Here is a 25,758-nt window from a genome sequence, read left to right as displayed (position 1 = left end):
CCTCCTCTCCTGGCCCTGTCCTCAGCGTGGTTGAATTCAGTGGGTGTAGCACACCCTCTTCCAGGGCTGGCAGAGAAACTTCTGTATTAGCTTCTTTCCCCAAGCCTGGAGCAGGGACCACAAGGGTGCCATTGACCACTGAACGAAATCCATCTCCCTGTGTAACCACATATTTCCCTGCTGACCCTTTCAAACGCTGACCTCTTAGTTTTGCAAACGTACTCTTTCTGATATATCTGCTACCGCAAGCAGCACATCTTCGTGGGGAACCTGCGCTGCCATGAGCAGCAGCGAGAGCTGGGCTGCCCCAAACCACTGACCGTGCCAGATCCTACCCTGGCAGTGGCGCTCCGTGTCCTAGAAGCCCCTTTTCAGCCAGGGCTCGGTGGGGTTATACCATCTTACAACAACATGGGATGTTCAGCCGAGACTCCTCAGCATCCCAAGTTGGGGACAGATTTTGATCCTTTCACCTGATCACTTCTTGAGTGTATCTGTTTAAGCCCCTTGCAACTTTCTCAGAACAAACTGCAAACTATTTGCGATTCTTTTGGAAAAGAAACATGTTTTTTCTCAGTGGATGGGAGTCTCAGACGTGAACCAAACTCAAACCCAGGAGTATTCCTAGTAAAAACTGCACTGAAGCAGTGCCCAGCTGGTTCGTAGACCTGGTGAGATGAAATTCCCTTGAAATGTGCTTTACAGATGCCCTTGAACTAGTGAGGAGAGCTACTTTCCCTTACCGCCATTTACTTAAAGGCAGGACTCTGATGAAAAATTAGAAAAACGGGGAAGATAGGTATCAATAATAAAACAGAAGATTTTTTTTATTGCCATGGTTTTAATGGAATTGCTGTAGGATTTTTATACATGTCTCTGAAAGTCCATGACTTCAAATAACGCTGAACCTAGAGATTTGTACTCTTGCCTTATTCTTGTTTAAATAGCTGTTACCATCGTCTGCTTGATATATTATCTGTCCCAGCACACACACACACACACGGTCAGGAGGAATATACTTTCCTGGAGATGGCATGCATTGCTAGAGCTCCTTGAATCTCCCGTCTCACCACGGGACCCCTGCACAGAGCAGCCCCAGGGCTCCAGCAGGCAGGGATTTGTACAGCGTCACCCTCCGCGCTGGTGTAACGGCAGTGCCAGCGGGGAAGAGTCAGGCCTTTGCCCGTTATCTCGGCTGGGCACAGTGGGTTATTCATCACGGTGCCAAGCCCTGCCAATAAAGCTTTCCCTCAGCAGAGGGAGTTGTTTCTCAAGGTAATAAGATAGCATTATCTGATTGCATTTTTGTCAGGTCTGTCCTATTTATTACCTTACCTGTAATGTAATTTGTAATGTACTTCCCTGATATTTTCTGTATTTCCCCCCCTATATTTTGTAATAACTTCTGCTGAAAGTCTGACCTACAAAAAGATGATGTTTTTAATCCAGCTTTGAATGATAACACCCAGGTGCCTTTATCTGGAAAAACTCTCCTAGCATGGAGCAAGGTCTGGTAGGAAAAGCTTAGCAGCCTCTGCAAGCGTGTTGGGGGAACGCTGTGTTACAGCAGCCGAGGTCGCTTTGTCCCAGCCAGGAAAATGCCAGCAGCTACTTTCTACTTGTGGCAAGATGATCTTTTTGGTCAGAAAGCCATTCCTGCTCTAAAAGGGTTAGAGGGAGGTATGTGAGAACCAGCAACCAGCCTATGCCAATAGCTGGGTTGGGCAGAAGGTAAGAAAATAACTATAAGCCATGTGAAAGGCCACCACTGATGTGCCTCAGCTGCTGAAAGTTGCTCAGGTGCTTCACCTTAACTTTCAGGAGAAAGCACAAAGCAACAGCCTGGGGAAGAGAGCAATACCTGCAGGTTCCCTCTAGGGTGGGCAGAGATGTCTCGTGGCAGAGCCAGAACTTGGTGGTCCTGCTACCCTGAGCACCAGGCTGAGGAAGGTTAATTAGCGTGACAAATGATGGGCACCATGGGAAGAGTGGCATTTTCAGGCTGGTGTGGGCTTCCCATGCTATGTCAAGCTGGTGGCTCGCAAGGGCTTGAGGGTTTTCCGCTCTCTTCCCACCCGGTTAGCTCTGCTCCCGCTTGGCTGTGCTGCTGACGTTGCTGTAAAACAAAGTTCAGCCTAAGCTTGCCTGCTGGACCTGGATTTCATCATTCTGGTAAAGGCATTTCAAAGTCAGATGGCCTTAAAACAAAGAAAGAGAAATGTCCCTTTTTGTGGATGCTAATGAAATTTTTATCTGGGCATCTTTCTGTGAATGTTGGGCCTGAGAGGCATGGATTATGTTAGGGGAGAAGGGCTTACTGAGCCCTGGAAATAAATCAGAGGAGGACAGAGGATGAAGATCACAAATGATAAATTAGCAAGTGACAGAAAACAACTGCAGGAAATAATAAAACCGGGAGGAGTGTGTGGGAAATGCATAGGAGAGGTTGTTTACAACATGTGCATTGGACTTTCCAGCATTTGACATCTTATCTCCAATTCGTTCCATATGTTACTTTATGCATGGATTCCTGTTTTTATGGGGTTTGTTCCATAGTTTTTCTACTAACATGAATGACTCACATCTGCTCCAATACTTAATTTATTCTCTAATGTCTTCTGCAAGGGATTGCTCAGCTCGTGCAATGCTTGTCAGTGGCAGGATCGAAGAGCAGCCAGTCAGGCAGGTGAGCAGGGACAGCTGGGTGAGGCAGCTCTTTTCTGGAGTTTTTTTTCTGGTTTGGGTTGTGGTTTTTATTTTTTTTTCTTCCCTTAGCAATGTCTGTAATTCGCACTTTGGCTGCCCTGTGCGGCCAGGCTCGCGGTGCCGGGGTGGCGTGTGGAGCCAGCAGGGAACCCCCCACGGGACAGGGATGATGGCTGAGGGCCGGCACCGAACTGCTGCCGGCATACTAACAGCTGATGATTATGATTTTATTTTTTAAGTGCTCTTGACAGCTCCGGAGACTCACATCTTCTCTTCTAAATCCAGTAATTAAATTCCACCTACCTGAATTCCCCCTGCTGTTTCAATTGGATAAATTAATCTTCCCGTCATGTCTGAGCCTTCTCTGTGTGTTGCTGAACCGTGGCCTCCCCTCGCCCCGCAGCCGGACCGGGACCGGGACCGGCCCGGGCCAACTTCGCCGCGGCTCTGCCCGGCCCCGCTGGGCAGCGGCCTGGACCCACTCGCGCTGCGTGGGAGGGGAGAGAGATGGGCGTCCCCGCTGACACCCCCCCCCCCCCCGCCCTCCATCGAACCCTGTGCTCGGTGTCCCCGTCCCCGCCGGCGCTGTGCGGTGCCCGGCGGAGCGAGCAGGGCAGCGGCGCGGCCCCGCACCTCCCCCGGGGTGCCGGGCTGCGCTCAGCACCTTCCCTCGGCGACCGACTCCCGTACCGGCTCCAGCCCCCCTCCTCCTCCCTGCCCGGCGCCTCCTCCTCCTCCTCTTCCTCCTCCTCCTCCTCCTCCTCCCCTCCCCTGCAGAGCATGCACAGCCCGGGACTCGCATCGCCGGCTCCGAAGCGGGCGGGCGAGACCCTCCTCCCCGCTTAGCCCCGCTCCCTCTGCCCCCGGAGGCGCCCACCCCCCCCCCTTCCCTCTCCCCTCTCCTCCCCCCCCCGGCCCTTCATCCCCCACCGCCCCCAGGCCACTTTTTCCCCCCTCCCCTCCCGAGGATGAGGCGGCCGACGCGGCGGCTGGCGCTGTCTCTGCTGGGGGTGCTCTGGCTCGCCGCCCTCCTCCTCTTCTTCTTCGGGGCGAGGAGGAAGTTGGAGGCGGCGGGAGCCGAGGGGCACACGCCGGAGGTAAGGAGGGGTCGGCGGGGACCGGGGCCGGGGCCGCCCCGGTGGGACGGGGGCGAGACGGAGCCGGCGGGCAAGGGCGAGCAGCCCGGGGAAGAACTTGCCGGCGGTTTGCGGGACCCCCCCTTACCCCACGGCGGTCCCCTTTAAAGTTTTGCACCGGCTCTGTGGCCCTGGCAGGGGGTCGGGCCCTTTCCTTACCCCCGCCTCGGGCAGCGGACGATCCCAGCCGCCCCGCGGTTCACCGGGGGCTGCGGCCGTCGGGGGGTCCCCGAGCCGCGGGGGGGGGGGGGTGGGAGACCTTCTGCCCCGCCAACAACTTCGAGCATCCCTCGGGTCTTGGGTTCCTTGGGGGGACCCCAAGAAGACGAAGCGGCGAGGTTTGTGTCACGCGTGGGGGACGGGCGAGACCTGGCCCCGGGTGAAGGGGTCACGCAGCGTTTCCGAGCTCTTTCCTAAACGAGAAGGGCTCCGTCTTCTCCCTCAGCCGAAGCGAGAGGGGAGAGCGTTCAGGTGGTCCACGGTCGGCTGGCAGGGCTGCAGGTACATCGGCCGGGTTAAACCTCTGGGACTTTTTTTAATTAGGGTTTTTGTTTGAAGGCAGGGCGTGGGTGGGAGCGTTGCCCTCTAAGTCTCAGCCCGAGTGGGAGAAGGGCGCAGTCGCGCGTTTCTGTGGCATGTTTTGAGTCCCCGGCGTGCACCGGAGTGACGGCACAGGCGAGATGCGAAGAGCATCCCACTCGACACAGGGAGCGAAACAGGAGTTTCGCTGCCCAAACGGTGTGAAAAAGCAGGGGAGCTGCAACCGGCGTCGTTTGAGCAAGGTCCCACGTCCTCTCCTCTCTCACGGCTGAGCTTAGCTGAGGGTTAACTTTCCAAAGGAGGCGGATTAGATGCTGCTCTTAGTTACAGTGTTGTAAATCTTGAATAAATTAATCGGGGTTAGAGCCCGGGTCCTGAAAATCTGCTGAGATTAAGGGTTATCGCAGCAGAGGAAGGCTGCGAGTCCTCAGCCCCTTTTTTGCACCGATGACACCCAACTGAGCGTTTGGCCCGTGGCATACGGCAACTGTACGTGTTGGCCAGGTCTTTGGAGAGTCTCATATATGTGTCACCTCTGCAACTGAATTAATGGCTTGATTGGGAAAAAAAAAAAAAAGTCAGAACTCATAAAGCTTACTTTGATTTTTTTCATCCTGAGGAATTATTGGTTTTCCATGTTTTTTAAATAAAAATGATTGAGGAGGTTTTCTCAGGCTTTCAGAAATCTTTCAATCCTAGCAGAGGGGAATGAATCTATGCAATTTCAGGCCCCAAAATAAATAATTATATATAGATTTATTTATTTATTTAAGCGGGGGAAGGCAATAAGTCACTGAAAACAGAGTTAGAAGACAAGCCCTTTCTTAACCATAACTATGCTTTGGTGTCAGTAGGTTTCTGTTGGCACTGCGTTCTTAAAAATTGCAAAATAAGACCTCCTCTGTTTGATGCGAGCTCCTATATTCTCCTTGAAATGAACCTTGCTTCTCACTTAGCAGCAGCTGCAGCTGAATTGCTGCCGTTTTGTAGCCCATTTGGCTCTCTGCTCCCGTTCAAGGCTCCCCCCACCCTGAGGTGCAGGTTGCTGATGCTGTTAGGGGCCAGGCTGGGCTCCCACAGCTGGCGAAGCAAACTTCTCCCGTCACGCAGGATCAGGCCCTGAGTTTCGAAGCTGCAACTGCCAAGTTGCCGTAACTCCAGCAATTTGACTGCTAAAATTGCCTCTCCTTCATTTCCTCTGAATTTTCCATCAAAACAGTTGCATCCCCTTGAGATCCATACAGTGCTGATTTTTTTAAATTTTTTTTTTTTTAATGCGTTACGTTTTTTGGCTTTGGAAACCGCTTTTGAGCAGTATGAGTTATAAGCTGGTTGTGAGCGCGGGGACATGGTGTCACTTCAGTTAACCTCTCTGAACGGCTGCAGAGCTGACTTGGGTACCAGAGGCAGGGATGCTTTCGTCCAGAGAGGAGCCTGGCGGTGTGTCCCGTTCCCAGCCAGCGGGACCGGCTGCCGATGATGGAAACTTGAGCAGAGTTGTCCTCCCGAATTCCTCAAGAAACGAGCGGAGGTAGCAGGTTGCTAATGGCAGTGCAAACTTTGCAAAGCAGCTATGGTGGAAAAATGGAGCAAATCCGCATCAACTTTCCTGGCAGCGTTTTCTGATGTGGGCTTTTTTTTTATCCCCCCTCTCCCTTCTGCCTTCTCTCTCAATCAAGCTTTATTTCTGTGGCCATATGCACACCATATATCATGCCTCATGTGGATTTAACCTTTAGACCCTTCTAGTTAGGCTCCAGCTGGTAATGCCTCCTCCTGCCCGTGCCAGTTTCCCAGCAGGGCTCTCGGCACGTGTCCGGTGCCGGAATGCCGTGGTGCCCGAGCTTGCCGGCAGGCTGTGGCGTGTTGGTGGTTTGCCAAGGGCCAGCGGCAGAGCTGCTGCTCGCGGAGCTGCCACCCTCGGCTGCACGGAGGGCTTGCCCATCCATCGCTGTTATTTTGGTTTGCACCCCCCACCCCATCCTTTACCCCTAATCTTGTGCCGGATCCAGCATTCATCTTCCCGAAGGAAGACTTGGGATGTTTTTCCTGTAGCCAGAGAGCTATATGTTGGGGTCGGCAAGGTATCCAAGGAGCAGGCCCTGGGGGTGAGGGGTCTGCTGCGGTCTTTGGGTCCTGCCTACCCTCGAAACACACTGCTGGCTTGGCCTCTCGTGGCCCCAGCGGGACGGGTGTTCAGGGCAGGTCCGACGGCGGTAGCTGAGCTTTCCCGAGCTGCTCATGCACAAAGAGGTAGGCGCAGTCATCTGTTTTAACTAACTTGGCTTCACCTCCTCTTTTTTTTTTTTTTTTTTCCCCCCCTCCAATCCTGTCTCCGTGCATCTCTCACCGCTGCCCAGTGGCAGGCAGGCTCAGAGGGCCCCCCTTCTTCTTGCCAGCCCTTGCTCCCCTCAATCCCTGCCGCCTCCTTTCCCTCCTCCTCCTCCTCCTCCCTGCCGCTTGCAGCCGCTGGCGGTACGTGCCGGGGCGGCCAAAGCAGGCTGAGGCTGGATTTTTAGGGTGTGGGACTCCCTCCTGGCTGTGGGGTGTAGTAACCTTGCAGGGCTGGTAGGGTATGGAAGAAAATAACTTGCTCCATTTAGGACCGTGAAGCTGTTCCCGGGACAACTTCCGCAGTCCCTCCGGTGCTGTTATTACTGCTGTCGCTTGGGCTTTTTTTCTCTTTTTCAAAGGGCAGGTCAATTCCTATATAGTGCGGTAAGGGAAACTTGCCCTTGCCCTTTCCCTGCCCTTTATAAAGTCCTGTAAATTGGCCGAGGAGCCGTAGCGGTGTGCCTGCCTCTGCCAGGGTGCGTTGCCCGCACGGCCCGGCCGGGTGTCTCGTTAGCTGCCGTGGGCTCAGCCTGGAGGAGAGCCGAGTCTGACGGCTGAAGGTGTAAGGACGCGGGGCTGGTCGGGGTCACGGATGAGCTGGGACTCGCCGATGCCTCCTGCCCTCCCTGCCTTTTGGCAGAGGGTTTCAAAATGCTTTGCAAGCATTAATTAGTTCCAGCTTGTCTCCCTGCCCCGGCAGTTTTCCGGCAGGATAAACCAGGACCTGGAGAGGTTAACTGAACTTTGTATCCTTCTGGCTCTCGTTGACTCCAGAGGAATTGGAATTGCTCAGCCCTCTTGGAAAATCAGGCTGCCGGTGACCCACCTGAAGTCACCCAGGGAAGCGGCGCCGGGGCTTGGCATGGGATCCGGGGATCCGGGCTCGTGGCCGGGCAGTAGCGCAGGTCCATCTCCCCTGCCTCCCTCTGATCCGGCCCTTTGCTTTGGGAAGGGAGGGGGAACGTATAAATTAATAACTTAATTACATTAAGAAATAATGAGAGGAACTGATACGCGGGATTAATTACAAGCAAATTCCCAAATCGATTTGTGAGGAGTACGTGTAGTTGGCTCCGCAGTGATGTTTTGCTAGCGTGCCGGTGCCCGTGCCAGGCTGCAGCCGTGCGGCCCTGGGGGATGCTAACGAGGGAGCGGGAGACGAGTAGGTGACAACCCCTTGGTCATCTCATCTTCTCCCCCTGGTGAATCCACATCAGACCGAAGCGGGGAGCTGGCTGTATAGCAGAGCCCCGCAGCAGTGAGGGGCTGGCGGGGGGTCTGGGCTCCGGTGCTCGGGGCCAGCAGTGTGTGCGGGAGGGGCACAAAGAGGTTTTTTTTTGTTGGGTTTGGGGTTTTTATTTCGCTTCGTTCCCTCCTGCATGCTGGCTTGCTCCCTCTGATGAATGGCTGGAGCACAGCTGACAGCCTCTGGAGGGAATGCGGGTCCGTCAGGGGCTGGATCACAGGAGAAAAGCTACCGCGGAAAAGTTCCTTTTATTAAAAAAAGTGAGCCGATCTACTTGACTTGTACTAGTGTTCCCAATGCAACAGCTCCTTTCCGAGTGCGTGCAAATGCAGCTGGGGGGATGGCTCCTGGGAGATGACGAAAGGCTCAGCACCCTTTCTGCCTGCTCCAAGTGCTCTGGCGTGCTCAGCATCCTGCAGGATCGGACCTCGATGTGAAGGGACGCTTGCCAGCTTTGCGCTTGTGTGCCTCGCACCAGCCTGCGCTTCCTTCTGCATCATCGCCATCTAGAAAGCCTCAGCACCTGGAGCTCAGCTGACAGTCTCCAGATATTAAATTCCTGTCAGTTTTATCGCAGCAGAGCCACTTAACAGATTAAAATAACTGTGTATCTTGCAAAAATTCAGATCTTAACAATTATGGGATTGAAGTGGCAAAGCTGTCGGGAACAAAAAGGCAGAGCGTTTAATACTGGGGAAGCTGGTGTTGGCTGGGGGCTTGGCTGGGCGCATGGGTAGGTCCAGGATGGGAGAGAAGAGGAAACTTCTGTCATGCTTTGCTGGTGAAATCCCACCCTGAAATCTCTAGGAGCAAACCCAGGCTTTCTAGCAAGTCCAGACCTTTGCTGCTGCAGGAGGTGGGGTGGAATCCCATTGCTCTCTACTGCTGATGTATTTAGTGATGGATGTGGCAGTACAAAACAGAAAACCATGCCCAAGCTGTCCTCGTCTGTGGGACCAGATGGGACAGGTCTGGTGCATCGACGGGTGCCGTTTCTCAAGCGCTTGCCTTCCTGCTGGTGGGCTTGGGAAAGAGATTTTCCCAGCACGGCCACCTCCTTGTTCGAATACCTGCATCCTCATGGAGCAGGAGCGAGGCGAGAAGTCCTGCCAAAGCCAGCACCCAGTCACCTCGGCTACTAAACCAGCTGCAGACAAATGGTGAGCAGCCTGTCTTGTATGTCTCGTTTAATTAATCTACCCACTGCACATCAAGGTGCTCTCTGAGATACCTGTGAAACAATAAGCTGTCAATGAAAACCCGGTTAATTTTTCACTGGTAATTGCAATGAATGAATTTTACCCCCATTATATTCTGGTAGAGCTCTGTGTTGCGGCTTTGACTGATGGGGGCATAAATATTGATTGAACAAGACCTGTTTGCGTTGCAAAACAGTGAGCATCGGGATGTCCAGGTGCCTTTCCTAGCTTGGTGCTTTAAAAAAAAAATATATCAGGGAAGGAGGGAGAAGATGCAAGGATTCTGCTTCTTTGCTGGTAAGATACTAAATAAATTTCTATGCGGCTGGTCTGTGTCTTGTTGACAAGAGATGTTGAGCACCAGAAAAAGAAAAATACTTTTTATTCTGCTCTGGAAGGATAGAAAGAGCTGGAAAAGTCCTGCCGCTGTGCTCTGAAGGGGTGTCGGAGGTGGTGATGCTCCCAGGGTGAGCTGGGCTCAGGAGTTTCGTGGTCTGTCTTCTAATCTGCTTCTCCTGGCAAGGTCCCTGCGGAGCACCCCACGTGTTGCCAGCGGGATCGCTCTGGGTGCAGCGTCCCTCGCCGGCTGGCATGGCAGTGCGGCATGGCATCCCCTTGGTAGGTGACAGGGAAGGGTCCAAGCCTTTGTCCCCGCAGCTGGGTTTTTAGGAGGGCTCAGCTCTGGCTCATTTGTGGCCCTGAGCCTTTAGTGACCCTTAGGAGTGGGCTTCACAAAAGAAAGTCCTGCTTTTGAACAGGGAGGTCTCCGAAATCAGTTTTGTGTCTGGATGCCGAGGCATCCTAGACACAGCACAGATATTGTGAAGTGTCTCCATGCTTGAGAAAGATGCTGACTGTCAGGGGAGATATTTTTTCCTATTTATCCTCTCACCACCTCAGATACTATCCTGGTTTTGGCTGGGGTAGAGTTAATTTTCTTTCTGGTAGCTGGTATAGTGTTAAGTTTTGGGTTCAGTATGAGAAGAATGTTGATAACACACTGATGTTTTCAGTTGTTGCTAAGTAGTGTTTAGACTAAGTCAAGGATTTTTCAGCTTCTTGTGCCCAGCCAGCAAGAAGACTGGAGGGGCACAAGAAGTTGGCACAGGACACAGCCAGGGCAGCTGACCCAAACTGGCAAAGGGGTATTCCATACCGTGTGGCATCATGCCCAGTATATAAACTGGGGGGAGTTGGCCTAAGGGGGGATCGCTGCTTGGGAGCTAACTGGGCGTTGGTCGGCAAGTGGCGAGCAATTGCATTGTGCATCACTTGTTTTGTATATTCCAATCCTTTTATTAGTATTGCTATTTTATTATTGTTGTTATTACCATTATTAGTTTCTTCCTTTCTGTTCTGTTAAACTGTTCTTATCTCAACCCATGAGTTTTACCTTTTTTCCTCCTGATTCTCTCCCCCATCCCACCGGGTGAGCAGCTGCGTGGTGCTTAGTTGCTGGCTGGGGTTAAACCACGACAGATACGTGGAGAGGTGGGTTATTTACGCAAAAACCCAGGCTGTTTTCTCCTTCTCGCTCTTCTCTTCCGTGATAAGAGAACATCATCCTGATTGATTTTGATGTGCTCATAGCCCAGGGCCTGTCTTGGCTGGGTTTGCTTCCTCTTGCTCTGCCGAGACGTCTCTTGAGCCTGGCTCTGCAGCGGGATGCGTGCCTCCCCACGGGCAGGGGGACTTGGCACGCGGGTCTGCGGAGCGTTTTATGGTACGGGGACTAGAGTTTTTCCATCCCTCCCAAAGCTGAAAGGTTGCTTTTAGGCATAGAGCAGAGGACGCAGGGGACGCTCTGCTGAGCGGCTGTGGTTTAGCAGGCGTGAGCTGGGCGAACGCAGGCGCTGGGAGAGGCAGCCTTGCTAACAGCACCGTCTTATAAGCCCCTGTAAGTGCAAGTGCAGCATTTTTTGTCCCAGGCTAGCAAATCCCCGGGTAGCTGAACGCGGGGTTTGAGCAGAGGTGGTGCGAGCAGAGTGTTCTTCTTGTGTCCGGTGCGCGCAGCCCACGGGGTGCCAGATTGGTACTTGTGGGTGCTCTAGTCTCTTTGCCCGTGGAGAAAGCAAGCTTGGGAGAAGCCATGGAAATGCAAAAGCAACCTACTGCTGCTGGGAGAGAGAAACGCAGTCACAACCATTTCCCTTCCGTGAGGGCAGCCCAGCATTTGGTGCAATAAAACCAATTACGGGGAATGTAGCTGCAGAGAAAGCAAAAGCAGGATCTGTTTAAGAAAGATGTTTGCGTGAAGGGGTAATTACGTGTAGCCTAACGACAAAGGGTGCAGCGGATTGACTATTAATTGGAGTAGCGTGAGCGGGAGATTGCTGGCGTTAGCTCTGTGTTTCTTGCTGGCTTCCTCCTGTTTAAAGAAGGAAGGGGTGAGGAGGAGCAGATGATGGGGGGGGGTTGCTCTCAATCCACTTCCTCGTGCAATGAAAAAGCCATTTTCCCCCCCCTTTCTCTCACAGCGAAATGTTCAGATTTTGCCAGCAACACTTAGCACAGTTGCTTACTAAGCTGCAATTAAATTGATTTCCCACCCTCTTTCCCCTTTTTGGTTCCAGAATCTCAGCAGAAGTCAACGTTAGGGAAAGAGTGAGCTGAGGAGGAGATCTTGGGCCCCATCTTCTGCTTGTCTTAAATCGGTATTGCTCCACTCTTCCTATGTATTTCCACAGGAGCCGGGGAAGGTGGGCTGCCTAGATAGAGGTTTTCCAGTATAGCTGTTGCTCTGGTGGGGAGGGCACCCTTAGGTCGGGCTGCATCGGTCTATAGGGTACCTGGGAAGCTGTAGGGTGCGTGTTGGATGTCCTGGGTGCCCCTGGCACAGGGGTGCTGGGAGGAGGAGGAGGAGGAGGATGATTTCTCGTCATTAAGGTGTGCTTTTGGAACATGATCAGTGGTGACAGGTTCAGCAAGAGTTCACCGCTTTGTTTGTGGAGGCGGCATTAGTAGTACTAATAGTTTGCCGTCAATCCCGCTGTTTGGAAGCTCCTTATGAGCCTTAATTAACCCTTACTGCAGCCCCGAGGGAGCGAGCGAGGCGCAGCCGTCCTTCGGGTGTCACAGAAGCGTTTGGGGAAGGGACAACGTGCCGGCTTCACTTCTCGGTGGCGGGGGGACACGCTGGGCTGGGGACCGTCGCCAGCCAGAAGGGATGCAGAGGCATCGGTGGTGGCACCCGTGGGGCTGGGGGGAGCCTCGTGTCCCCCGCCAAACCCTGCCCTGCCGCACGTAGGCAGAAATTAGTGATGATTTACCGCAAAGCAGCTCGAGCTCCGGCTTTGTGATATTATTTGGAGGAGCAAGCGAGCTAACGATTGCATCTCGTCTCAGGAAGGGCCGCGGGAAGTGCGGTGCTGGAAGAGAAGTGATTCAGAAGCAAAACAGGTTCCTTTTCAGATCAGGCTGAAAGACAAGGGAATGATAGATTGTTATTATTATTCTTTTTTTTTTAAATTTTATTTTTTTTTTCCCCACCATCTCAAGTACGACTGAGGGTTTTAATCTTTCCCTCCTTGGTTTTCTGGTGGAAACACCAACAATAAACCTGACTGGAAAGTGATACAAGGAGAACAGGATTCGTGTCGTGCAAAAACAAACGAGCTCTGAAATCACCTACTATTCTCTAAACATTTTTCACAGAGCCAAGGAAATTGAGATGGATTATTCTTTTTTTTTTTTTTTGAAGCCACTGAAGGAATAAGTCCAAAGGATGTAATTTGGCCCAAGCAAGGAGAGCAAGGCTGCTTTGTCTTGGCTTTCTAAATATCTTTGCCTGCATTTAGACACACACCATTTCCTCCTCAAGGACCACTGTCGGCATCCGCCGGTTACAAACACACCTCATAACACATTATGGAGGCACACAGCTTGCAAATAAGACACAAGTATGTTCAGTGGCGCAGGCCTCGGTTGCAGCCCCCCCCGGGCCAGGGGGAGTTCGTGCACATCTTTTCTTTCTTGTGCATTGAATTTTTAGTTGCTTGTCGTTAGGTGAGACAGAGAAAAGCTGGGAAGGAGGAGTTACAGGTGCGAGCAGGCTCGTTTTCAATGGCTTGGGTCAGTTCCTTTTATTAAACATTGATTTTTTTTTTTTTTTTTTTTTAGTTTTATTTATTATTTTTTTTAAAGAGTTTTTTTTTCCTCTGAGTCAGGGTAATCTACCCAATGTGTTGATTTGGGGTCCTTCAGGATGGAATAATATCCTCTGGTATCCTTTGGGACCTGTCTCGCGGGATGTTTGGGATGCAGCCTCTTTGCACTTTGACCTCGCCAAGCCGAAATGCGAACCTCGGGATCTGGTTGGGGAAGGCGGGCGGTTTTTCCAGCGGGGTGGGCAGCGGGAAGATGCAGGGGGGCTGCTGGAGCTGGTGTCTGGGAGCCGAGCTGGGAGGGAGCTGTCGTGTCACACGGTCCTGCCTTTTGGCAAGAGCGGAGCTGGATGGGGAGGGAGCGGTGAAGAGCCGTGACTTTTATAATGCCCGCTGCATTTTCCTGGTGCCATAATATGGTGTAATTTGGAGAGAAAGAGACTCAAACGTGCATTAAACAGCCATCTGCTCCCGTGACTGGGATCGAAACGGATGAATATCCGTATAATGCTCAGAGTTAAACCGTGTACAGCGCGTAGGCAGCGTACGGTGTGCTCCTTGTGGTATTGCGAAACGCTTTGTGAAGAGCCCTCCCATCCCGCCCTCCCATCCTGCAGGAAAATCTCTGGTTTAGGTCTCTTAAGAAAAGAAAGAACCACCCACCGTGCAGCCCTTGGGGATGGGTGCTCAGCCCAGCGGTGCCCCAGCGGTCCCGTCTGCTGGCCGTGGCGCAGGAGGAGCAGATTTTGGGGTGGAGATGACAAGTGTTGCGTGGGACCGGCCAGCACCAGCTCTCCCTGCCCGGCTGCCGTGACATGGAGCAAGGGAGGGATGGACAGACAGCTTGCTATGGTGGAGGGATGGACAGACAGCTTGCTATGGCAGAGGGATGGCACCTGTCTCGGGAAGCTGTTAGCAGCGATTCTGCTGTGGGGTTGAAATTCTGGGAAATGAGAAGGAAAAACAATTTGCCTTTTTTTCTTAAGTTTTGACTTTTTTTTTTTACCATATAATTAAGTACCCACAAAAATACTGTTCTGGGTGTTTGAAGACCAGGACTGAGGTTTTAAAGCGGAGCGTGCTGCGGTACCCATCACCACTTTAATTTAGCCCCTATTAAGTGGGTGTGGTTTGAATCCTGCCTGATGCAATGATGTACAAGAGTACCCGCACAGCATGCTGGATGGCCTCTGCTCCCTCTTCAAGAAACTTTTTTGTTTTATTCCTTACTCCTTCTTGCTGACCCCAAGCTCGCAGGTGGAGGACAACGTTATGCACTTCCACGCAGACTTCTCTGTCATGCTCGATGCTCTGGCAGCCAAGGGCTTCACGAGCAGTAATAATTGTATTTGCACAGCTTCTGGATAAATAAGGATGTAAGTCCCCCTTGCAGAGGTGATACGTGAAGGATTTGGTCAGCGCTAGAGATGGTGAGAAGACGAAGCCTACAAATAGTCTGAAATCTGCTGAGACTTCAGCTGCAGTCTTAGGAAGCGTCAGGTATTTGTGCAAAATTGGGCTTTGCAAAGGCTTATCACTTTGCCTGGTTTGGTGGCATTCTCGGGGGGGAAAAGTGAAATACCCGAGCCCATTAGAGAGGCTGTCATCTGCCTGATTTGAAGTCCCAGCCCCAGAGCTTGGAGAAGGAAGGACATCTCAAAACATAGGGCACCAGGCTTTTGTAACAGGACCAAACCAACTTTTTCCTTCCCTGGTTTTGTTATTTGAGAGTCTGGTTCTCCATGCCCAAACCTCAATCGCACTGCAGTAGAAAACTAGCCAGGACATTTTTGAGTGAAATAGCTGAAATCTGAAATTAGACTTGCAAGTGGCAAAAAAAGAGAATCGGATGACGAGAAGAGTGGTACGCTCGTGGTCCCCACTGCTGCTGGTGATGTGGCCTCTGTTCCTGCGCACAGTGACGGATGTATCCCCTCAAAAGGGACCTCCTGTGTGCGTGCACGCACTCGAGAAACATGACATTTCCAAAATCAAACGTAAAATACAAACACAATCTGCCTTGCAAGGCGAGAGCAAGATCTGGCAGGCATCCGAATGCTGGGGAAAGTCGTTCAGATGTTGTTCTTCACCTGCGGCACCGTGGGGCTCGGGGAGGTGAGGACACCTTTGCCTTCTGGAGGCAACGTCAGCGAAGGAAAGTCGCCTCCAATTTGGCCTTACGAGCAGAAGCTCCACTAGTGCGTGTGAGGCAGGAGGAAAACGCATCGGCACTCGAGGGCACCGGCTGCTGGGAGGTGAAGCGCGGTCAACCTTCCCCGACGGGCACGAGTGGCGTTCTGCGAAACAGGATTTCTTTACTCTTGGTGCTTAATTGCATCCTTTGGAGATCGGGTCCCGCTGCCGGCATCATGGCCAAATCCTGGCGCTGGATGCATCCCAGAAGCGAAGAACATCTCTGCTATTTAACCAAACCCTTGTACATCTGCTATTTAACCCGAGCGATGTACTTAGACCGCAGTTGTCGAACTGGGGTGGGAGTTGGTATAAAGGCACTTGCTGCAGGTGGAGCGGCACGAGCAGGTCCAGCCCTGGGGTTTGCCTGTGCAATAGCTGGAAATGAGCACGTTACATAAAGTGTAATTTGCACCTTTTAATCTCGGTGATACCTGCGTGCGGGCACCCCTATTTGGGATAAAAGCTTATTCTGCTTCAATTAATTTTATATCAATGTAAGCTGAATAATTAAAGGTGTGAATGAAAGGCCAGGTAGTTATTTCCCTTCCCTCTGGTGCACGAGCTGCGCTGAGAAAGCCAGAGAGGTGGGAGCACCTGGCAATGTGGGTGTTAGTCCAGCCAAAACCTGCCTGCACCATCTCACAGCCAAACAATTCGGAGTTTCTGTAGGTAAATAGCAACTGGGATCAATAATTTTTGATGCAGATCTCCTGGTATTAACACCAGTTTGGGCATTAGCACCAGCTGTGTGTATGGCCTTGGGCAAGCCAGCATCTTTCTTTCTGAATGTAGGCTTGGGTCTCAAGATGTTCTCTCCATCTTCAGGCAGAACTAGCAGCCATTACTGTATCCAAAAGATAAAGCAGGTGAATTCCCACTTTTTTTCCTTATTTCCAGAAACTGTGTTTCAAGTCCATAGGCTAGGGCTGGCTGTATTTTGTAGGCATTTCATTACAATAGGCTGCAATAGGTAACTGGCCATTTCTGCATCAAAATCACAGGGAACTTTTCAGAATTATATTAATCCAATAAAAGGGTAAAAACTTTTGAAGTGTAAAAGTTGGCGATCTTTTTCCTTTGAGAATGGACTAATGCTTGACCTGAAAAGTATGATACATCTGTAGTTCTAAGGTGCAGCTAAACTCAGGCTGTGCTCAGGATTTCTTTTTCTCCTCCAGTAATCCTTTCCCAGTGCATCAAACACAGTTACAGGAGATTAATTTGCTGAAGGTCTTCATGTTTGCTGCGTGTTACAGGGACCCAAATTCCCCACGGGGCCGGCTTTGACTGAAGGAGGCTTTAAAGCCACCCAGTTCATCCCAGCACGTGCTTAAGGGCTTTTGCCGCGTGGGATTCGGTTTTGAGAGAACGTACTGGGAAGCCAACGCTCGCTTTTCTGTAAGTGGGGCTGATTTCGGATGCTGTAAGGAGCATGGCAAAGTTTGATAACCCAGCAGCGTGGTTTAGTGCCTTCCCTCGTGCTGCCTGCCTGTGCTCTTGCAAGGAGCCACAGCATGATTACAAGGGCTGTTAAATGCCCTTAATATTCATGCTGTTAGAGGGAGCATTACTCCTGCAGGCTCTGCTGTCTGCTGCTGTTTGCAATAGCGTTGCACTGATGATTAAATCACCGATGCCGCATTGAATAGCGTGTGAAGCCCCTCCAGCCAGGAGATTCAAAGGCAGAGTTAAATCCCTCCCATTTGCCCACCTCCTTTTTTCTCTGTCTCTTAAGTAACAACTTTTTTTTTTTTTCAGGAAAAAAAAAAACCCAAAAACCAAAACACCCACAGAGGGAATGGTTCAGAGCTGTGAGATGAGATGGGAAACGAGCCCTTTGCGGAGAGGTTAAGAGAACAGGGCACGGGTGCAGCGAGGGAAAGGAGCCGGGGGGGTCAGGGGACACAGGGGTGATGCAGCACTGCTCTACGCGCTGCTGCTTCTCATGCTCTTTTCAAGTGCGGTTGGGAAAAGTAGTGTGCTGAGTAAGATAGATAGATATATATATTTATGTATATATATACTGATATATACTTGGTAGTGCAGCAAATGGGAGGGTGGCAGGGGTGCTACGGCGGTGGCATGGGGAGGTGTTTGGAGCTGAAGCCAGCAGGTGCTTATTGTGGAAGGGCCCCAATCCATCCTAACCTCTCTGGATGCTGGGGGGAAGCTGCTCCCTCTTGTTTTTTTTCTCTTCGGGTTGGTTGATTTGGGAGCATCCATTCCCCACCGTGCCTACACCATCGCCCCAGCTCCCGGGTTTCCTTGGCTGGTGCCGGGATGCAGCCGTTTCCCCGTCAAAGCCTCATCCCTCGCACGCAGCCTCAGATGCTGCAGAGCGGGCTTCAGCCTGTCCGGTTTTTTAGGGAAAAGAGCCAAAAGCGGCTTCTTGGTACCCTGCTTCACTCGTTTGGCTGCTCCCCATCCCTCTCGGTCCCCCAAAACTGTGTCCTCTCTCCCCTGCCTGTATCCCTGCTCAACCACAGGTATTGGAAGCGGGTGGCTTGTCCCGGAGGTGTCCCAGTGCTTCCCATTCGGCCCCAAAATGTGCGGTGTCCATCTGGCCATCTAGCTCACGGGGCCAGGGGCTTTGAAAGGCCCGTGGGTGTCTGGGAAGAGGGGTGCTGAGCCAGGCATCCTTGACCGTGGGGAAACGCTGGGGGCTTTTCCGAGAAGGACGGCGGTGGCCTCAGCAGCCCTGCTTTTCTGCGCTGGTATTGCCGGGGAGAAGGCTGGCACCTCCACAGATGACTCGTTGTTGTGGTTTGCTTTCACGGGGTCTTGGTGAGAAGAGTCCTGACGGGGTGGCCATTAATGAACCTGTCGGTTAATTGCTCCCCCGTCGGTTTCAGTTAGAGAGAGCAGCGTAGCGGGGACGCCTGGCTGGGCACCGGCAGGAGACTTTGCTCAGGGTTCGCCAAGGCTCCATTGATTTTTGAGCTTGTCACGCCATTCATTAAGAGCGGGAGAGCGAACTAGGTGTTTAGCAGAAATGCTCCGAGTTGATCCTGATGGAGCAGGTTTCTCCGCTGCCTGGTTAGGGGAGGGGGGAAAAAATCGTCTTGCCCAAATCTCCTCTGCTCCTAGAGCGTTCAGCCTCAAACCTCCCATCTTCCAGGGGTGCCAGGCAGGGCGTCTGTCCATCTGTGCTGGCATTGCCCCATCCTTGCAGATTTGCTGCAATGAGAGAGAGTGAAGAAAATTGTGCTGTTGGTGCTCTTGGTTCACGGGATGATTTTCTGCCCTATCCTTCCTCCTTGTCCCACCAGGCTCCCGCGGCCGGGTCCCTGTTGCATATTGGGCTTGATGCGTCCCTTTTTCGCGCAGCTCATGCTGGAGCTGTGCTGATCGAGGCAGTAAATCAACTTGTTGGTGCTGTGGAGATAAATGATGGCTGTAATGTGAACTGAGGGGGAGCGGATAAAAAAAAAAAGAAATAAAAAAAAAAGAAAAAATTGTGAAGAAAATCGTGTACTCAACGACGGATGGGCTACGAAATGAAATATCTACCTCGACCAAGGCCCCTCGGCACAGCAGCACGGTCCTAGCAATGACTTGAGGTGCTGCAACGGGACCTGCTGGGAAGCATGGGGAAGGAAAAGGGGGTCCCCGTGTGTGCAGGGCTGCTCTGGCACCCCACCTTCCCCCCAGCTCCTTGACAGCTGCTAACGGGTGGCGGAGATAAGGATGAAAGCCGGTATCTGCAGCGTGGGCTGAGGCGCGGGACTGAATAGAGGGCACCAAATGGAGCTAAATCATAGGCCAATTTATAGTCTCGCCGTCTACAGCTGCAGGGAAGGTTTGAGCTGAGATACTATTGTTTGAATGTCTCTGCAGCTCTTAAGGTTGCAACCTCTCCATTTGCTGCCTGCCTTAGCTGGGTGGTTTTTTTTTTTTTTTTTTTTTTTTTTTTAATTTTAAAGCACTTTCCTGCTGGTGAAAGGCTGACAGCGCTCAAGGCTTAAGTCTTCTACTGATTTCTGCAAGCGGCGGCGCTTGCTGGGTCCCTGGGCTGCCCGGACGGTGTCCCTCAGCCCTGGCCTCCACTTTGGGGATGGAGAAAGGTGTTTAGAGCTGAGTCAGTGGCATCTCCACCGGTGGGTAATTATCCACTCGGAGCTGAACGGAGCCCGGCAGCTCCCCGTGAGCCACAAACCAGATGTTGGGTGGCAGTGATTTAAGGCCCCTGTCATCTGGAGACAAACGGGTGATAATGATTCTCTTTTTATAGATGGGGACTTCAAGGCACGGGAAGATTTAATGTGGGGATGCTTTGTAAAATTAACTACTTAGCTAAGTTTAGCAAAATCTTAGCCAAATTAACTAAAACTGAGCTAAATTTAGCTAAAATCATAGAAGAATTGTCATTCTTGATGGGGAAAAAAGCAGAAATTGGAGGGAAAAGTGAAGAGTTAGTAACGCTGATGAAGTTGTGGCACTGGTCGGTAGTTCAGGAGCGTGCCCCTGCCTTGAGTATGCTGCTGAGTTTTCGGCATCTCACTGGGATGGGACCTGGGTTGGAAGAAATTAAGGTGGATGATGGAAACTTATTTGCAGGGAGACAGAGGGATTTCACTAATGGACCTCACTGCTGATGGGCTTCTGCAGGGTCGAGCACTTGATGCCTAGCAGCAGGAGGATTTGACACCTGCGTGGCTGTCCTCAGCCACAGCTTTTATAAGAGGAGGCAAAAGAGATGGCAAAAAAAATAATCTTGTGACTGGAAGCCGTCTCTTGCTGGCAAAAAACTGGGGGAAAGCATCACTCGTAAGGGAGTTGCATCTCGTTAAGCAGTGTGGGGAGGTTTGCATCTTCCTGGCCGGTGTCGGAGGCAAGGTGTCTGGTCGGATGGTTTGGGAATGATTTGTTTTCTGAGGTTGGGTGTGGAGGAAAATAAATGCTGTTGTAGTCCCACACCCTTGGAAGTGAAATGTAAGGACGGAGAGACGAAGAAAAGCCTCTGTAGCTGAAGGAGGAGGTGAAAGAGTGTAAGTTGAAATTCAATTCTGTGAGCCTGGCTGTCGACCAGGAGGCTGTGGTGAACTTCTGCCATGTGTCTTGGGATTTGTCATGACTGGGTGCACTTTGGAGCTATTTTTCCTACAGCAGAGCTGTATCCTTCTGGAGATGTTAAGCTGCCAGAGACGAGACAGATCGTTGCAGGTGTAAAAAGGGCTTGGATGTACGTTTTTCCTTTTATCCCAATTTATGTTCGAGATAGTTGTAAGCCCCCTGGAAAATTATTCCTGGTAGAGGATCTGGTGATGTGCTAGTGGCTTTCCACCTTTTGGCTTTTCCAAGAGGCAGTCCCAGCGGACTAACCGAGGGGTGTCAGTGTTACTGGCCACCAGTGGCGAAGCTGGTCTGTGGGGTCACCATCTCCTCTTGCTCTGCTGAGGAAAGCTGGGGAGCTGATGTCCCCTGTGGATCAGGAGAGACCAGAGACGTGGTTTTGTGGACCGTGCGTGCCTGACCTGGCTGTTATCTGCCCATCTATCTTCAGCCCTTGGGGTCAGCGAGTTGTTGCATCTGAGCAGTACGGATGAAGTCGGAGTCAGGTGGGCTGATGCTGGGGGGAGCTGTGTGGCAGCATCCCTGCCTGCACCCGTGGGGCTGGGGACCGCAGAATGGGACCGAAGGCTAACCCCGGAGCCTGCACTGCTGGGAGGTGAGACGAGGATGCAGAGCTGGTTCGGTGAGCAATGCAGGGGTTAACCCGGCATCCCCCCCTCGCTTCTGGGGCAGGAATTATTGCGGCGCTTTCAGGAAAGTGGTCTCGGAAGAAATATCCTTGTGGAGGCAGAAATCTGAATAACCTCTCAGTTTGCAGGCTGCTCTGATAAACTTCTGTTTTCAGAAGCAAGAAACAGGTCGCACAGTTTTTTGCTTCCTCCCAAAAAACCCACCCCCTGCCATTAACACAGCGGGTAGGGCGAGGAAGAAATATTTCTTTTTTTTCATTTGCTCTCATTAAATATTTTATCAAGAAACATTCACCTTGGCCTACCCAAAAGCACTGTTTTAGTTCATGAATTTATTTCTTCCCTCTGGAAACCCTCGTCTGACAGTAGTCCCCCCCGCCGGCAGGGCAGACCGTGGCACTGCAGCTTTCTTGGGGTCCCTGGGGACGAGCCCCGGCAGCATTTTGCCATGGGCAGTGTTCTTTTGCAAGCGTGGCAGCCGCTCTCGAAGGGACGGGGATGCTGGTGGATAATGGCACCTCATTTCGGTTTGATAGCCCCTGTGCTGAGCGTGGGGCTCGCGTCCCATCCTAACCTCGACCTTGGTTTTCCCCCTCCTCCTCTGCAGCTCTTGTGTGCCCATCAGGAACACGGCGCGGTCAGGGCAGCTCTCACAAGCAAGCGTCACTCTTTTAGGTTTGTGGGTAATAACGAGCCGCGGTGTGAAATAGCAGTTTCTTTTAAAGCATTCTTCTCTACAAAAGTCCCCTTGAATTTAATGAAGACTTAGAAAGTTGTTCCTGAAATTTTTACGCCGGCATATAGATATCCATAAAAGAGCCTTCCCATAAATGGAACAGAAAGGAAACCATTCATTTTAGCGTCTGTGCATTTATGGATTGATTTTTACAGAATCCTATTAGTTTCACTGCCAGTAAATGGCACGAGGACTCTATTTCAAACCAGACAATGTCAAGGTATAGAGGTGGACATTAAATATCGTCCTACCTGTTGCTGTTCAGCTATAGTTCCTGTTTGTGTCAGAGCAGAATATAATTGCAGAGACCAGGAGTGCCAAGTCAATCTCCTTTCAACTCTTTGATTAATAAAATCATTAGGAACCAGGTTAATATAAGAGGTTGGCATTACACTGTCTCAATGGCCCATTAAATAGATCTGATAATTTTTGCACGATGCTTTCTTAAAAGCAAAGAAATAGTCTCCTGTAGCCATTACTTGGTGCCTACTTTTGAGAAAGCAATGATTCATGAACCTCTTCCTAAATAAACGAGTTACATACAATGAAAAAAACCACCTATAAACCGCAGACTGCTACTCCTCCCCATAATGCAGACAATTTCTGGATTTTTTTCACCTCTCCCCCTTGCCAGGTGGAGGACAGAGCATCCTCTCCCTGCCCAGAGGGCTGCTGCCAGCCCAGCATTACGTGACCGCAGATGGCACAGCGACCTGTTGCAGCGGCCATTTACACTTTACCTTCACGCGGTGTTCAAGCAGCTGACAGCCAGATGGTTTCATAAATAGCCACGTCTCCTTGGGCCAAGGATAGCTCACCTTCCAGTGTCATTACCAGTCTCTCTCAGATTATTACGAATGAAAATATGCTATTAATGTAATTTCCATTTTTTGCCCCCTCCCTATTTAAGCTCTCTGCTTTGTGCATCTTGCTCGGTTTTGGCAGCGCAGTGCTTTGATTTTCGCTGATAGGCGGTTTTACTTTTCAATTTCGATTCCAGCTACATTTGGTTTGCAGAGCGTGGGGACTCTGCAATTAAAACCAAAACCGAGCCACACACATCGAAGCAAGGCGGGAAAAGCAACAGGCGAACACTTTCAGTATTACTAAGTTTTCTAAGGGTCGCTCTACAGCCTGGGGAAGAGTGGGCAAATTTGGTGCTTCAGATTGAATATGGCTACGCTGGGAGCCGAGGGGATGGTTTAGGGGGCACCCAAACCTGCAGTGGCTGGTGTGCTTTGGGGTGCAGAGTGGTACCCTGATGCTTCACCCCCCCACGGAGGGGACCGACTGATGCCACCCAGCATCACCTCCTCTTCCCTGCGGTCCTGCTGCAGGCACGGTACCTTACGGGTCCCTGTAAAGATGATGCCGGGATAAATACAAAGATGGTGGCCTGATGAAGAATAGCAATATTTCGGATCTGTTTCAGTTGGTTTGCCAAGGAGATTTAATCCTCCTTTCTGGGATGTCCAGCGGGTCTGGTAGAGAAGAGAGGGTGCCCGGGGCTCAAGACGGAGAGGAGGGTGGTACGGCAAGTGGGGGACACTGCTTAGCTGTGGGCATGTCGACCTCCTGCTTGGGAAAAGCAAATCCGTGATGCTTTACCGAACTGTTTAGAAAAGGCAAAATAATATGAAAGTCATATATATATGTGTATATTTTCTTATACATAGGTTTTCTCTAGCTGAGAGGGAGGGGGTTGTTGCCAAGATCAGCAGTGTAGCCTCAGACTCTGCGTGTTATTTAAGGAGCTGATGCTGCTGGTTTTCAGCCTCCTGATCACAGACACAGAAATGTGTCTTAAAGTCATTTCTCCTGTTTCACCTCTGTGGGCTGCCCAGATTGTCCCTGCGTTGAGAACAACCTCATTGCAGCAGAGGCTCTGAGGATGTCACTGCAGACAGAGGAAAGGACATTTCTTGGAGGGGGGGTTGGTGGAAGAAAGGAGAGGGTTATTAATAAAGGAGCCTGGCTCTGAGCTTATCCTCTCCTCGGCTCTTACCCTACTGCTCGCCTCCTTCACCTGCGGCATCTCGCAGGCTGTGGAAGGAGAGAGCCATCGGGGTGGCCCGTGATGCCCGACCGATGGCCCCGCTGTTCCCCTGGCCACGGCAGGCACCTGCCAGCACAGCCTTGCCGCAAGTTGTTTTTTTTTTCCTGCCTCAGTGTTGGGGAATAGTTTCTGGGATGGGAGGAGCACACGGCTCTTCTATCCCTGGGCAGCCTCGGGCTTCCCCGCCGGACTGAGTGAGGAGCCCCTGCTCTGCCTGGGGACCAGTAAAAGCCTTGGTAAGCCAGATCAGCACCGAGCTCTTAAAGGCGATGACGGCGCTTTGAGCTTGCCCGTTTTGCCATGTGTAATTTAGGAGTGCGGCGGAGGCTGGGAGGTGTGTTTGGGGTGGGTTAGCGCTAGGGCACCCTTAAATTGCAGGGCTTGGCTCCTGGCAAGAATAGAATCTGGCCGTAACATCTTCAGCCTAAATTTCAGACTGTCCCAAGGTCTTTGAGTCTATTTGGAGCTGGGATTTTAAATTTTTTTTTTTTTTTTTTTTTTTTTAAGCTTGAATTGGGCTGTTGAGCCTTAACCAAAGCGCTGTAGTGCAGCACATATACCTGCAGCTCTGGAGAGCCCAGCACTTGGGCTAACAGCTTATAGCGCATTCCCGGTGTGTTTATATCCCACGGAGAGTTTCTGAGCAACTGTGGGCAAAGCAGTTACTGTCACTGCACTTCAGCTGCTCCGTCGGGATGTGGAGAAGGGATGGAGAGCCCTGGGGGAAGCTGTGCTGTGCCCTGGGGGTATGGGGCAGCAGCCGAAGGGAGCTCCCCACACCAGCCCCACAGCTCTGCGCTTCCCGACAAGGGGAAATATAGTCTGGGAGCATGGCAAAAACTTGCTTTGCTGCCTGCTTCACCCACTCTGAGGGTTAAAAGCAGCTTGGTAGCACCCTGTGTAAGGCCATAATGAAAATGATTCTCAAAGCAGGGCTAAAATCCCATTTGTTTTGCCCTTTAATTATTTAATTTATTTTCTATATTTAACACGCTTGCTTTGTGTGAGTCAACTGAATTTTTCTGTGATATTTTTTTCTCAAATATTTATCCATGTTGGCAGAGGGAACATTTTAATATGAGCCTCGCAGAGCTCGCCCTAGATGCCCTAGTGTTTCTTCTGGCTTCTCCCGCTATTGAGCCAGAGCGGTTACTCACTCCACATTTCCCACATGTTTTCCCCGCTGCTTCCAATACAGATAAAATGTTAAATTGAAACAAAAAGAAGAATTTTTATTTTATTCCCTGCGTTCACCGCTTTTGTCCTGGAAAGTAAGGGGCCAGTGGGCTTAGCCTGGTGCCAGCAGCAGAGCCCCACTCTGGTAGCGTTGGCTGCCCATTCCCATTCAGCATCACTGGTGCTGGACGGGGGGGGGTAAGGGACAAGCCACAGCTCAGCTGTGGCACTGGAAATAGCAAAGCCCCTGCCAAACACCTTGTGGAGGGGAAGAACATCTTGTCCTGCTGTACCAGGACCCTGGTGCCTTTTAGCAGCCCGGACTCGTATTTTAGAATAATGAGGCTTTTGCTGCTTGTCTTTTTGTAGTCACATTTAATTAGCAAGGCAGAGGACAGGACTGTTGAACGGCCTCTCCTGGGCGACTTATGCTTTTTTTTTTTTTTTTTTTTTTTTCCTTTTTACTGTGCTGCTGGCGAAGGCGAGTGATGCTCTGGGAGCGCAGCCGGCCCCGTAGCAAGCGCCGAGGGCTGGAGCGCGGTGGGCAGGTCAGTTGTGTTACTGGTGAACCATGGGTGGGCAAGGAGGGAGGGCAGGCAGGGTGCTGCCACATGAATCCTTGGTGGAT

At 51.5% G+C, this 25,758-nt stretch overlaps 1 protein-coding gene across 1 annotated transcript in view; it reads left to right on the top strand.

Moving 5' to 3' along the window:
• Nucleotides 1-3,674: 3,674 nt before the first annotated feature.
• Nucleotides 3,675-25,758, top strand: part of GALNT14 (polypeptide N-acetylgalactosaminyltransferase 14) — a 100,964-nt gene continuing 78,880 nt past the window's right edge. The window contains exon 1 of the mRNA XM_075042492.1: nucleotides 3,675-3,803. Within this exon, the coding sequence (XP_074898593.1) occupies nucleotides 3,675-3,803 (129 nt within the window). The remainder of the gene's footprint in view (nucleotides 3,804-25,758) is intronic.

The sequence above is a fragment of the Buteo buteo genome, chromosome 12 (assembly GCF_964188355.1).
Source record: "Buteo buteo chromosome 12, bButBut1.hap1.1, whole genome shotgun sequence".
In the NCBI taxonomy this organism is placed as follows: Eukaryota; Metazoa; Chordata; class Aves; order Accipitriformes; family Accipitridae; genus Buteo; species Buteo buteo.
This window is presented reverse-complemented; position numbering and strand designations above follow the sequence as displayed.